This window comes from Tursiops truncatus, chromosome 9, assembly GCF_011762595.2.
Source record: "Tursiops truncatus isolate mTurTru1 chromosome 9, mTurTru1.mat.Y, whole genome shotgun sequence".
Lineage (NCBI taxonomy): Eukaryota > Metazoa > Chordata > Mammalia > Artiodactyla > Delphinidae > Tursiops > Tursiops truncatus.
Window position 1 is genome coordinate 20,543,412 of NC_047042.1, and position 15,428 is coordinate 20,558,839.

The 15,428-nt window shown below is 34.2% G+C and overlaps 1 protein-coding gene and 1 long non-coding RNA gene across 8 annotated transcripts in view; one reads left to right on the top strand and one right to left on the bottom strand.

Moving 5' to 3' along the window:
* PTPN12 (protein tyrosine phosphatase non-receptor type 12) overlaps positions 1-15,428 on the top strand; it is an 86,180-nt gene that overhangs the window by 25,583 nt on the left and 45,169 nt on the right. For all 7 annotated transcript variants that reach the window (XM_033862927.2, XM_033862928.2, XM_073809596.1 and 4 more), the window contains 2 exons: positions 6,070-6,178; positions 15,133-15,209. In XM_033862927.2, coding sequence (XP_033718818.1) covers positions 6,070-6,178; positions 15,133-15,209 — 186 coding nt within the window. The remainder of the gene's footprint in view (positions 1-6,069; positions 6,179-15,132; positions 15,210-15,428) is intronic.
* The window catches only part of LOC141279515 (uncharacterized), a 65,260-nt gene that overhangs the window by 24,031 nt on the left and 25,801 nt on the right, over positions 1-15,428 (bottom strand). The gene's annotated exons all lie outside the window — the stretch shown is intronic.

Here is a 15,428-nt window from a genome sequence, read left to right on the forward strand (position 1 = left end):
AAAAAGTAAATTTAACACCTGTTCCTGTCTACATTTATTCTGAATTCTAAGTCTGTTTGGTGAGTATGAAGAGAATTAGATAAGTTTTAGCGGTGGAGCTAACACAGCTTGCTGATGGATTGACTGGATGTTGGGGGTGAGGGGAGGCGGAGGTAGGAATCATGATTATTCCCAGCTTTGAGGCTTGAGCAGCTATTGAATGGTGGTGCTCTTTGGACATGGTTGTGATGCCTGTGAGACACCCAGTGGACAATTGAGTAGACAGTTCGCTCTTTGACTGGAGAGATTCAACAAGTGTCACAAACACATTGTCACTAGCTTTGGTCCTTAGATAAACAAGGGAACTGTTCTACCGTTTTAAAGAACCAAATCTTGACACACAACTGGATACCTTAAAGAGGATAGTCATATTGCATGTGACTTTAGGGGCCTCTGAGAATCAGTTATTGATTTAGGATTGGGGAATAAAACTTCTGTGTTTTTAAGAAATAAAGAGAAACTAATTTGTTTGGAACTTTAAAACAGTGAATATTAAACTCCATTTTTGTTTGCATCACAAATTCTAATGTATTAGAGACATCTCTGACTTATCTGAGAAGGCTAATTAAACAATTCTTGAAATCACCCATTTTAATGTGATTTGCATTGCACTAGCTATAAAGTACAATAAGATAGTCCAGTCTCTTCTTTCAGTTTTATAGTCTAATGGGTGACACATTAGACTGTAAATACTTTTTAGAAGTGGTAATAAAACAATATTATTTACTACTAAGTGCTGGGAACTGGGAGCAATGAGGAAGGGAGTGTTCAAGAAAGACTTAGGGGCTTCCCTGGTGGCACAGTCGTTAAGAATCTGCCTGCCAATGCAGGGGACGCGGGTTCGAGCCCTGGTCCGGGAAGATCCCACATGCCTCAGAGCAGCTAAGCCCGTGCGCCACAACTACTAAAGCCCGTGTGCCTAGAGCCCGTGCTTCGCACCGCAATGAGAAGCCCGCGCACCGCAACAAAGACCCCAAAATAGATAAATTTATTTAAAAAAAAAGAAAGAAAGCCTTCAGAAAGGAAATAACACTCTAGCCAGAGTCCTCCTATTAACTCACCAGCAAGAGGAAAAATTTTAGAACTGTGATGATGAGGGGTGGAAGGGTGCTTCTGCTGGTGGTGGTAAATCTATAATGGCTGAAGCGTCATACTCTGAGTAAGAGAGTGTTATAAAAAGAAGAAGCTGGGAAATCAGACAGGCAGCTTTCAAAATATGTTAAAATGAAAGGATTTGGTAACTTATCTAGGAGGTGATAGACCCATTGGAGGGTTTTTAAGCATGGGACAAATTAAAATAATCAGGCTTGCTTTTTAGAATAGAAACTGAGATAAGAATGGAATTATATGAGTTTATTATGTGACTTTCTCAAGACTTTTAAGGGTAGTTGAAAATGTCTTTCTTAAAGGTTTTTTGTTTGTTTGCTTAGTTAAAAAAAGAAAGCACCACACATGATAAGGGGTGTCAATAGTACCTATAAGTTGAGGTAAATATACCATTTAGCTGTATTTTTGCCAGTTAGGACAGTAAACGATTCAAAATATTTTCTTGCTTTAGTGTAATTATGTGTAGCTTAATAAATGATTTTATTAGTGTTTAGTTCAGTGCTGTTCTCATACAAACTGTCACGTAGCACTGTAGTTACGAATAATGTTCCTTAGTATATTATGGCATGTTTCTCAATTTCATATTGACAACTTCACTACAGACAATGGAAATGGTGGTCAGAAGTTAAAATGAAATGAAATGTGTAGGTACTTTCCATTTCATATAGTTAAATGAACTTTGGTGGTGCTTTGTCTCCTCCCAAGTACTATTGGGACATTAAATTTGGTATGGTATTTAAAGAACAAAACCGTCTTCTTTCGTTTAGGCCAGCATTCAAATCTTATTCTAAGATTAATTTATTTAACATATAAGCATTAAATATTCTCCAGGGATGCAGGGCATTACACATTTTAATCTGACAGTAATCTTGTACTCATAGAGTTTAGAGTTTAGTAGAGGAAATAAGATGTATTCTCTTTATATATTTATCATAAAGAGAAGGAAATGGTGTTTCAAGAGTACATATACAGTCTAAAAAGAACTCAGAAGGGAAAGATTATTGTTGCATGAGGGGAGTAAGAAACTCTCAAGGAGCTAGGACTTAAAAGATATATAAGATTTGGAGGTATGTGAGTGGAATGACCACTAAGAAGCAAAGAAAGAGCATACACAAAGACACAGAAAGATGATTGTCATGATAATTTTTAAAAGTCGAATCTCGAAAGCATCTTTTTATGGTGTTTTGTTTTGTTTACCAATTGCATACTGCTGGTGTCAAGGGCTACCAGATCTGTACATTGTTGCATTATTCTGATGTTTTAAGAGATTTAGGAAGGAGTTTTGGTTTGCTGTACCTCCCAGTTTATCTAGAATTTAATCTCAAAACTTTGGGGGTTTTTTTGGCCATGCCGTGCGTGGCTTGTGGGATCTTAGTTCCCCGACCAGGGATCGAACCTGAGGTCCTGGCAGTGAAAGTGCCGAGTCCTAACCACTGAACCTCCAGGGAATTCCCTCAAAACCTTTTAATTCTTTCATTTAAGTACTTTTGTTTATAGGTGGTGTGGGTTTTTTGCTCCCACTTGCTGCTGAACAGTGATTTCCTCCCCATCCCTTTGTTTTTGCTACTTGATAATTACATTTTTCCTTCTTCATCCCTAATCCGTGCTCCTCCTCCCAAGAAAAATCCCTAATCACTTTTCAGAAATTGTCAATGCTGCCAATCTGTACATAAGATCCAGAGGAATCTAAGAATTGTTGAAAATCAACATCCATTCCCCCATGCAGTCGATCACCATACTCCTTCCTCTTGAACATACCTTATACCTGTGGTTCTTTCGCACAGACTCCAGACAGCAGCCGCAGCATCACCTGGAAACTCATTAAATACAAATTCCCAGGCTGCATCCCAGACCTGCCGAATCAGAAACTCTGAGGGTGGGGCTCTGCAATCCTTCTTTTAACAAGCCCTCTAGGTGATTCTGAAGCATGCGCAAATTTGACAATATGAATGAAGCATGCTTTAAAATACTCAACACTCCCAAGCAAACAAATTGGCCTTGAATATGTGACTCCTTTTGATCTCTGATCTAAGAAAGGTTTTATTTAAAGAAAGAAAGAAATCTGTAGTAGCAAATAACATTTAAAGAGTTTCAGTAATTACTCAATAGTAATTGTTAACATTTGAGCCCATTTTTTCATGCCAGGCTTTTTGGTGAGAGTAGTAGGTATTATCCTCAGATCACAGACGATGAGACACAGGTTAAATTAATTCAGTGTCTTATAGCCAGAGAGTGTCAGATCAAGAATTTTCATTCAAGCAACTAACTATAAAGCTGATCTTTTTGTTAGGAAATAAGTTCCTATTTGAGGATATCTTTTTAATACAGTTGGGTAGAATTTTTTTGATGCCAATTTTTTAAAAAGTATGAAACAGTTTTTATGTTTAATAGGCCACCGTTGTTTTATTTATACTACATCAAAGATTAGTATCTCTAAGGGGTATGAAAATTTCTAAGTACACTACTTATGTAGACTTATTTTAATAGAACATTCTTCATTGGAACCTGACAGTAGAAGGCATTCCATGCTGTGCTAGTGTTAAAGAAAACTGAATGTATAAAAATTCAAACTCAAATTAGATATTTATTTGTACACAGAAGTGTTCTTTATAAGTTTATAAGTTTCATTATATGAGAAATGAGAAGTCATTTTCTATAAAAACTTTGCTTTGCACATTTCTCAATAACATAATTTATCTTGTAAAAGAAGAAATGCTTGGAGCGATTGCAGCAGGTATTCCAGAAGTGCATTTACATTTTATAATTAAATTCATCCCCTCTTCCCTTTGCTTTGTAGTTTTTTTATATGTGTGTGTGTGTGTGTTTTTTTCAGTGACAGTTACCTAAGTTATATCCCTTTCCCCCTGTGTTTCTGCAACTGTTTGGATTGATATCCTTCTGTTAGTCACATTCACATAGAATATTTTGTAATACATTAAGGTACTATATTTAAAAATGAAAATCTTTGAGCAGAGAAAACGCAAAAATTCTGATTAAATATGTGAGATATATATGTTAATAACTGGGAGGATCTTTGTTAATGTGGAATAATGAAGTTATGAATAATCTTTTCTTTTACTTTTTTTAACATTTTAATTTTGAATAGGTAATGCATTCATGTAATCCAAAAAGTATGAAAGGACGTATATTAATGTTTCCTTCCCATCCATTTCCTACAGCAACTCATTCTCTTCCCCATAGACAGCAACTTTTGTTAATAGTTTTGGAGATGTTTTATGCACATGTACAAGCACATACAAATGTATTTTTTCTTTTTAACACCAATAGTTATATATACACTATTGTGTTCTCAGCTTTTTTACACTTAATATATACTTTTGAGATCTTTCCATATCACAGTATATCAAGAGCTTCCTCATTTGTTTTCAGCGTATGTCATATTTGATTGTATAAATGAAACATCTTTTTAGCCAGTCCTCTATTAATAGTCTTTTCCAGTTTTTGCAGTCTTTTGCTGTTATAAACAATTCTGCAATAAATAACTTTGTGTGTACATCATTTCATGAGTGTGTGCCATTTACCTAGAGAACAAATTTGTAGAAGTGCAGTTCCTAGGTTAAAGGGTTATGTGTATTTGTAGTTGACAAATTACCCTCCTTAGGGGTTGTGCTAATGTTCTTTTCTACCAGTATTGCATCAAAGGTCTGGTTTTCCCACACCCTCACGAACAGCACATTTACTTTTTAAATACAATTTTTACCCCCAGTACACCTACATACTTTGAGAAATTTATTACTACAGGAAATAACATCATAAATGTGGAGAATTTTGCTTTGGCATTGTGCCAGTGCAGAACAAGATTCTAGTTAAGTCTTTTTATCTTAAAAATGAATATTCCTGCTTTAGATCTCTAAGATTGTGACGATAAAGTTCAGTAGTTTTTCAGAGAAAAACAGAAAGCTTACTATTCTATGTGTAAGGGTCTATTTTAAGATTATTTCAAGTGTTATATGTTAAAGTATGTCAATAAAAGAATAAGTTAAGGATCTTGAATTAAAGTTCTATCTGATTTTTTAAAAATATAGACATAACATTCTTAGTTGCTTAATTATTAGCATCATGAGGAACAAAAATAAAATGGTGAAAAAGTTAAACATTACCAGATTTCTTTTTCATTTGTATTTAATAATTTTGTGGAATAGTTAAACTAGAATGCCTTCAATATGTCTTTAAGCCTGGAAGAAAGCAGGCTCCTTTGAAATTAAATTTCAGCAATGTAGTTGAGTAGTGAATTTAAACAATTCACAATGCTGACTTTCAGTGCTTCTGAAAGCAGGAAGTGTATTACTGACATGCAGAAATATTCCAGCCCAAAGAACATCCCTACTGCCATATGTGGTAAGAATTTGTCACTAACTCACAAACCACTTCTGTAATGCAGTGAATAAGCAGAATTGGTCTTTGTTAGACATTTCCAATTCAATATCAAAGAACTTTGTTTTGCAGTGTCTTATAAGTAATTATTAGCTTATGCCTTGGAAGGACGCTTGCACATCATGGGTGCTCAAGGTTTATTGAGAGAAGAAATAAAGAAACTTGTACATAATCTTTTAGGCATGATTTTCAAATTTGCTTTTTGAGACCCTGAGTTAAATATTCTGATTCAGTGTATTAATGATTTATTTAAATAAAATTACTTTTATTCTAGTGTTCCCCCCCCTTTTTGTTTTTTACTACTGTTTGGAGTATTAATCTTATGTTTACACTTATGCTAAAAATGAAATAATCTTAGGGTTAATTATAAAGGGGTAGGGAGATATTGTGAAACTACAAAAACAAGAAAATGAGTTGGGAGGAATCAAGGTTAGCAAAATTCAATGAAGAGCTATTGTTACAATTTTCATTAAAATTTTGAAATACTGATGTTTTTCTGAACTTGAATTTTCTTTTTTTGATTTTAAGCGACTAAGAAGATTGTCAACCAAGTATAGAACAGAAAAGATTTATCCTACAGCCACTGGAGAAAAAGAAGAAAATGTTAAAAAGAACAGATATAAGGACATACTGCCATGTAAGTTTGAAATGCCATTAAAGGAACAAATAGAAATGCTAATTAGCAGTTTTATAGCTTAAACTAGCTTTATTCTAAATAAATAAATGATAATAATTTGTGATTGTGCTTGCCTTTCCTTCTGATAATAGTTTTGTTGTTGTAGTTGTTTTATTGTTTAATTTTTCTTTAAGCATCACAATTACTGATACCCACTTTTAAATTCTGAAAAATCCAAGTAAAAATACCTTTTGTGGACTCCCTGTTCAAAGAAGTTATTTTGTTAAAATAAAATAATACAGACATAATTCAATAAGTATAATTGAATACATTTTGTAAAATGCTAAAAATATTAATTCTTACCTATTGTCTATTAACAATAAGAACCTTAATTGATTAATTATGCATTAAAAATGAACCATAAGATGATTCATGCCTGTGTGTCTGCTGTTCTCAGTAGTCTAAATATGATCTCTGAGGGTATCTCTGAGGGCATGCCTAAGACTGATAGCATCATATTCTAATAACGTTAACATAATTATATTCTTAAATAGCATAGGTTTCTAGCAAAATACCTTTACCTCTAAAAGCATGCATACATAAGGGTCCCCATTTTATAAAGTAAAAATTTATATCATACCTGCTATCTGTTAAAGCTACAGTAGTCTTTCTCTTTTCCTTCAAGTATTTTGAAATATATAGATTCCATGACACCATTCCCTCAACGCTCCATTCATCCTTTTTTCCCTAGCTTTACTGAGGTACAATTGACAAAATGTCATTCATTCCTAAAGCTTGTTCTTCTAAAATGTCCTTGATAAATTTCCCAATGACTTTAATTGCCATATTTGGTAGTCTTTTTTTAGTGCTTATTCTTTTCTGTTAACTATTTTGATGTCATTGACCAGTCCCTATATTTGAAATTTTCTTCTTCCTTAATATCCCTTTTTCAAATTGCCTCCTCTCTCTCTTTCTTGTCTCCTTCCCTTTCTTTCTTACTGTCTTCTTTTTTTTTTTTTTTTTGGTACGCGGGCCTCTCACTACTGTGGCCTCTCCCGCTGCGGAGCGCAGGCTCAGCGGCCATGGCTCACGAGCCCAGCCGCTTCACGGCATGTGGGATCCTCCCGGACCGGGACACGAACCCGTAACCACTGCGCCACCAGGGAAGCCCTTACTGTCTTCTTTGCATAAATTTAATCCTTCATCTTTCTATTTTTGTTCAGCTTTACTCTCAGCTGTGGGATCTGTGAGTGGCTGGTAGTAGCAAAATTTTTACAAAGTGGCAGCATAGCATAATGGTGAAGAGTTCTGACTCTGGAAGTTCATATCCTGGTTCTGTCACTTGCTATCTATGACTTTGGACTCATCCTCTCTGTGCAAAAAACAAAAACACTAATTTGAAGAGATACAAGCACCCCGATATTCATAGCAGCGTTATTTATAATTGCCAAGATATGGAAGCAACCTGAGTGTCCATCAACAGATGAATGGATAAAGAGGTATTTTAAATATAGATATAGATATAGTGGAATACTACTGAACTATGAAAAAGAAGGAAATTTTGCCATTTGCAGCGACATGGATGGACTTGGAGGGCGTTATGCTAAGTGAACTAAGTCAGACGAAGACAAATACTGTATGATATCACTTATATGTGGAATTAAAAAAATACAACAAACTAGTGAATCTAACAGAAAAGAAGCAGGCTCACAGATATAGTGAACAAACTAGTGGCTACGGGGAGTGGGAGTGGCAATATGGGGGCAGGGGTGGGAAGGATAAACTATTGGTGTACGATATGCTCAAGGATGTATTATACAACATGGGGAATATAGCCAATATTTTGTAATAACTATAAATGGAAAGCAATCTTTAAAAAAAGTTTATAGAGTTGTACAGTCATCAACACAATACAGTTTTAGAATATTTCCATCACACCAAAAAGGTTACTTATGCCAGTTTGTAATCTTAGCCCCAGGCAACCACTAATCTGCTTTCCATCTCTAGATTTTCCTTTCCTGGAAATCTCATGTAAATGTAATCATACAATATGTAGTCTTTTGTGTCTGGCTTTTTTCACTTAGCACGTTTTTGAGATTCATCCATATTGTATAATATATTAGTACGTAGTTCATTCCTTTTTATTGTTCACTAGTATTCCATTGTATGGCTATCACATTTTGTTTATCCATTCAGTAGTTGAGGAACATTATAAATAATGCTGCTATGAACATTTCTAGGTAAATCTTTGTATGGACATATGGTTTTATTTTTCTTGGGTAGATACTTAGGAATGGAATTTCTGGGTCTATGGAAGCTTATGTTTATTTTCTTAAATTATTTTTTGAAATTAATTAATTAATTAATTTTATTTGGTTGCCCTGGGTCTATTTGGTCTTAGTTATGGCTCACAGACTCCTTAGTTGTGGCTTGCGGGCTCCTTAGTTGCAGCTCACTGGCTCCTTAATTGTGACATGCGAACTCTTAGTTGTGGGATGCATGTGGGATCTAGTTCCCTGACCAGGGATTGAACCCTGGCCCCCTGCATTAGGAACACGGGGTCTTAACCACTGCGCCTCCAGGGAAGTCCCAGAAGCTTATGTTTAACATTTTAAGGGACTGTTAAATTGTTTTTCAAAGTAGCTGTGTACCATTTTACACCAGCAGTGTATGAGGGTTCTAGTTTCTCTACATCCTTGCTAACACTTGTTATTGACAGTCTAACACAGTTATTGACAGTTATCGCTACACATCCACTAGAAGAATAGAGGTATCTCCTATGGTTCCAATTTGCATTTTCCTAATGACTAATGATATTGAGCATCTTTTCATGTTCTGTTAGCCACTGTATACTGTCTTTGGTGAACAGTCTCTTCAAATCATTTGTAGTTTTTTAAAATTGATTTTTTATAAAAGTTATAAAAGTTCATAACTTTTATAAAAGTTATAAAGTTTTATAAAGCTGAGTTATAAAAGATTTTTACATACCCTAGATACAAATATTTTTTCAGATATTATGATTTGCAAATTTTTTCCCCAGTTTATAGCTTGTCTTTTCTTAATGGTGTTTTTTAAAGTGTGCAAGCTTTTAATTTTCATGAAGTTCAGTTTATCAATTTTATGGATCATGTTTTTGATATTCAATCCAAGAACTCTTTGCCTAATCCAAACTCACAAAGATTTTCTCTTATGTTTTCTCATTTCATTCCTAGAAGTATTATAGTTTTAGCTCCTACATTTAAGTCTATAATTCATTTTGAGTTAATTTTTAATATGGTGTGAGGTAAGGGTCTAAAATAATCTTTGAGCATGTGCCATTGTTCCAGCACTATTTGTTGAACATTATCCTTTCTCCACTGAATTGCCTTCTTTGCTTTGTTGGAAATCATCTGACTGCAAATGTAAGGGTTTATTTCTGGACCCCTGATTCTATTTCATTGACTTATTCTTCAGCCAGTATCACACTGTCTTGATCATTATAGCTTTATAGTAAGTTTTAAAAGCAAGAAGTGTTAGGTTCCCTGTGTTCTTATTTTTAAAAAATTGGTTTGGTTCTTCTGAGTCCTTTGCATTTCCATATAAATTGTGAGATAAGCTTGTCAATTTCTGCAAAAAATCCTACTGGAATTTTGATAAGAGTTGTGATGAACCTGTGGATCAATTTAGGGAGAATTGCCATCTTAAACCATATTGACTCTTCCAATCTAAGTGTCCATCAACAGATGAATGGATAAAGAAGTTGTGAAATATATATATAGAATGTCTCTCTCCATTTATTTAGATCTTCTTTATTTCTCTCAGCAATGTTTTATGGTTTTCAGTGTACAAGTCTTATATTTCTTTTTAAAAAGTCTTTATGCTATTGTGAATGGAATTATTTTAATTGTATTTTCAAGTTCTTTATTACTAGTATATAGAAATACAGTTTACATTTGCATGTTGATTTTTTTTTTTTTTTAATCCAATGACCTCCCTGGACTCATTTATTTTAGTATTTAGTTTAGTATTTTTTTGGTGAAAACTAGGACTTTTTACATATCAGAATCTTGTCATTTGCAACTAATGACCATTTTACTACTTCCTTTCCAATCTGCGTGTCTTTTTTGCCTTATTGCTCTGGCTAGAACCTGTAGTATAATGTTAACTTGAAGTGGCAAGAGCAGACATCCTTGCTTTTGATCCATTCAAAGCAATTTCATCACTATTCAGAGATCACTTAGTTTTTTCTCAAGCCATCTTGGAGATTTGGTTTATTTTATGGTAGAACACTGAGGCTAGTCCTATAATTAAGAAATTTCTAGATACTCTTGTGTCAAGGATGACCTGTGCTTTTGTCTCTTGAAAAGGGCTAAAACTGAGTTGGCTAGCCTTTAGAAGTGATGGATCAGGGTGTTCTGCCTATCCCAATATTAATTATGGAGATCCTTTTATTTCTCAGACCTAGGATTTATCAGTAGGTGTGTGTTTCCTTGGAGGTGACAATATATATTTTTGTTGTTGCAGTAGGTGTTGATGTTTGTTCAAGAAAAAAATGTTGCTACTTTAAAGAGCCTCTTGTGTAGCGAATATTGGTTTTATCTATTTGGAATTGTGCTCTTGGGAGATTGTAGAGGCATTCTGCAAAACCATGGAGAGGAATGATTGTTTTCATTTCTTTAATATTCTTTAAATTATTTCAATTCATGTTTATGCTTAATAACAGCACCAATGAAGAATATTAAAATATGCATTATGTGTTATACACAGCATAATATTGATTTTTAAATTCTCAATAACGTACTATGATTGGGACTTCCCTCGCAGTCCAGTGGTTAAGACTCCGTGCTCCCAATGCCGGGGGCCCAGGTTCAATCGCTGGGAACCCTGGTTGGGGAAGTAAGATCCCACATACCACAACCAAGCCCGCGGCAACAAAGACCCAGTGCAGCCTAAATAAATAAATAGGTCGGGGAACTAAGATCCCACATACCACAATTAAGCCTGTGCTGCAACAAAGACCCAGTGCAGCCTAATAAATAAAAAATAAATAAAAATTTTAAAAATTATAAAAAATATATATATATACTATGATTCTGTAGTATGAAGTAGTGACTACAAAATTTGCCTGTGCTTTAGAGTTTTAAAAAAAGCCATTTCTTTTTAAAAAATTTTTATTGAAGCATAGTTGATTTACAATGTTGTGTTATTTTTTGCTGTACAGCAAAGTCATTCAGTTATACTTATATATTCTTTTTCATATTCCTTTCCATTATGGCTTATCACAGGATATTGAATACAGTTTCCTGTTCTATACAGTAGGACCTTGTTTATCCATCCTATATGTAATAGTTGGCATCTGCTAATCCCAAACTCCCAATCCTTCTCTCCCCCTGCCACCCTCCCCCTTGGCAACCACAAGTCTGTTACCTATGTCTTTGAGTCTGTTTCTGTTTCACAGATATGTTCATTTGTATCATATTTTAGATTCCACATATAAGTGATATCATATGGTATTTGTCTTTCTCTTTCTGACTTACTTTACTTCGTATGAGAATTTCTAGGTCATCCATGTTGCTGCATGCAAAGGGCATTATTTCATTTTTAAAAAAAGCCATTTCTGTGCCCCATCTTGAACTGACTGAATCAAACTTACTGCAGAATATGCGACTCGGAAATCTTGCATTTTAGTTTGCTTTTTCCAGTCCCCAGCTGCTGTATGATTAGCCATAGGTGAAATAAGATTGGCAAAATACTGATAATTATTGAAGTTGGGTACTGGATAGTTGGGGATTCATTATACTATCATATTTTTGTATATGCATAAAATTTTCCATCACAGAAAAATTTAAAAAAATTCCCAGCTTGCATGTAGCAAGCAGCTTGGCACAAGTCTTGACTATCATTTGGGAGCCACTGTTGTCATTTGGATTCACAATCCCCAAAACATTTACTAAGGATCCAGTGGTAAACCAACTATTGTACAAAGTCTGGCTTTGAGATACTTTGAATAGAGGCTAACATGCCACATGAATAAGGGCAGTTAGGTGGGACCCATCATTACTGGCAAACATGGTTGAGAGGAAGCTTCATATAGTTACTTAACTGTCATTGTCCTAACTACTGAATTATTCTATTGTCATTTACCCAAAGCATAGGATTTTTTATATGTATATTCCTTATCCCAAATGGCTTTTAAAAAAGACATGTAGGATGGAATGAAATAAGAAACAAAGCATTGATAAACATGTAAACATTCTCTTTCCTGGAAACATGGTAAGGAGATACATAATTTTAATTAGAAGCTACTATGTCTTTCTTATATATCTCTTCCTACAACTTTCCAAAGAAAATTTCACCAAAAATAAATAAATGAAATCAGCAGAACTGGGCCTTTGTACTAATGTATAAAATTCGGGTCATTGGCATATAAATTAGTTATTCATTAGTTTTCCTTTTAAAAAGTTTGCTAAGAAGTTTATTTGTTACCATTTCTGTATGTTTTTTTGTATTTTAATTGCCTTTAATAGTCATTGTCCCTGGATTAGAAAGGACCAAAATGATAGTGGCATATTACATGTTATGGCCCTTTCTAATCTGGAGACCGTGAATCTTAGATAATCCTACTACTTTAGAGTTTCATAGGCTCAAAGTATGTACCCAAATATTTATTTACTACAAAGGGAAAGATAGTAACTTCACAGTGGAGACACCAGCTGACACCAAATTAACCAAGACCAAGGTTAACCTCACAAGTAATATGACATACTGACATCATGAACCCCTTGGTGTGTCTTCTCACTGAGGACACATGATTGTTCTCTGCTGTCTGGACAAAATGCATAACCTCATTCCAATCATAAGAAAAATATCAGTCATAGGAACTTTTATAGATTGGAAGAGACTTAGGAGAAATAATAACAAAGTGTATTGTGGGATCCTGGAAAGAAAAAAGATACTTTTTTTTAACTGGTAAAATTTGTATACAGTCTGTTGTTTAATTAATAGTATTGTAACAATGTTAGTTTTCTCATTTTGATAACTGTGCTATGGTTATGTAAGTAAGATGTTAACATTAAGGGAAGATGAGTGAGGGATGTATGAGATTTCTCTATACTATTTTTGCAATTTTTCTGTAAATCTAAAATTAGTTCTAAATGAAAAGTTTTAAAAAATCTATCTGCACTATCTATGACCAAGGGTTGATTTTTCTCTCTTTACAAAGATTTCATATAAATCAGTAGGAAAACATAGACACATGGGGATAATGTTCAAAGGGTATAAACAAGCAACTTTGGTAAAAGAAATACAAACAACTATATGAAAATATGCAACCATTTGCATAATTCAAGAAATGCAAGTCTGATGTCTTATTTTTTAGATTGTCAACTATTAAAATATATGATAACACCCAATTAGTTACTCTTACTAATAACACTTGCATAAGTTGGTATATACCTTTTAGAAGGCAAGTAGCAATTCCTTTGTTAGGAACTTATTACCCTCTGGTACTGCCGGTAAGAGATACAAGTACTGCAGTGTTCATTGTAGTAGTGTGTCTAGTAAGAAAAAATGGCCCATCAGTAGTGTAGCTCGTTAAATAAGTAATGAAACGTCCATATAACATTAAAAACGAGTAAGGTGATCTGTTTTTGCTCTGGGAAGAGTTCTAGAATATATTGCTAACTGAAAAATAACAAGGTTCAGAACAACATGTTTAGTATGATTGTATTTGTCTGCTTTTTCAAAGTATATAGGTATATGCATAAGAATTTTGGAATGAAAAAGGAACTTTAATAGTGTCTTTTTTGGAAAAGAGAGAGCCCTGGAATTCAAGGACAGGGGCAGTTCACTTTTCATCTTGTATCTTTTTTTTAAAAAATATTATTTATTTATTTATTTGGCTGCGCCAGGTCTTAGTTGCAGCGCACAGGATCTTTAGTTGCGGCATGCGGGCTCTTAGTTGCGGCATGTGGGATCTAGTTCCCTGACCAGGGGTCAAACCTGGGCCCCCTGCATTGGGAGCATGGATTCTTAACCACTGGACCACCAGGGAAGTCTCATCTTCTATCTTTCTTTAAGATCTAATTTTTGAAAATCATATTGATATTACCTTTATTTTAAAAATAAAACTACATAATTTTATAAAATCAATAAAATTTATATTTTGAGACCTTCTTGTAAAGATTTTATTTACCGTAAGTGGACATTACCTAATAATAAGTATCATTGGTGAAGTGCAGTATTGAGCACTTTTCATACATCATCTTAGTTCATTTATTTGTCACAGTTTACTTAATTTTCCTAATTTCTTGTAAAATATGAAAGTTAGATTTCCTTACAAGAACTTTGGCAGATGTATTTGTGTATAAATGGTTAGTGTTCATCACCTGGTATGCTTGTTAAAAACTGTAGACACTTAAACCTCAGACTCTTGTATAGTAAATCTAGGACGGTGCCCAGGAATTTGTATTTTAAAAGAGCGCCTGAGATTTATTCTGATTCCAACTTAAAAACACAGCTTTACAATTAGACTTCCTGTCAATATGATGTTAGAAATTAGCCTGCTGGTACCTAGAGTCAATTTTCATTCATTGTTTTTTTTTTTTTTTTTTTTTAATTAATTAATTTATTTTTGGCTGTGTTGGATCTTTGTTGCTGCGCTCGGGCTTTCTCTAGTTGTGGCGAGCCAGGGCTCCTCTTCGTTGCAGTGCACTGGCTTCTCATTGCTGAGGCTTCTCTTGTTGTGGAGCACAGGCTCTAGGCGCATGAGCTTCAGTAGTTGTGGCGCATGGGCTCAGTAGTTGTGGCTTGCGGGCTCTAGAGTGTAGGCTCAGTAGTTGTGGCGCATGGGCTTCGTTGCCCATGGGAAGTCCCATTCATTGTTTTTTAAAATAAATAATTTTAGTTATTTATTTAATCTTATTTATGGTTTGTTAGAAAAAAACCCTGTTTGCCAATGGGACATAATTTATGAAATCCTTTATTTTTTCTTGTAGTTGATCACAGCCGAGTTAAGTTGACTTTAAAGACTCCTTCTCAAGATTCAGACTATATCAATGCAAATTTTATTAAGGTATGTATTAACTTTAAGTATCAACTCTGCCATATTTAATGTCTTCCTACATACTAATTTTATTAAAAATTTTAAAATTGCCTAACGTGATACCAACAGTAAAAGAAGTAAAATTAAAAGCACAGCCATGACATATTTTTATGGGCTTTCCTTCTAGCTTCCTCATTCATAAAGAGTTTTGCTTGGTTTTATGACAGTGGAGATAAAGTTTTTCTATTT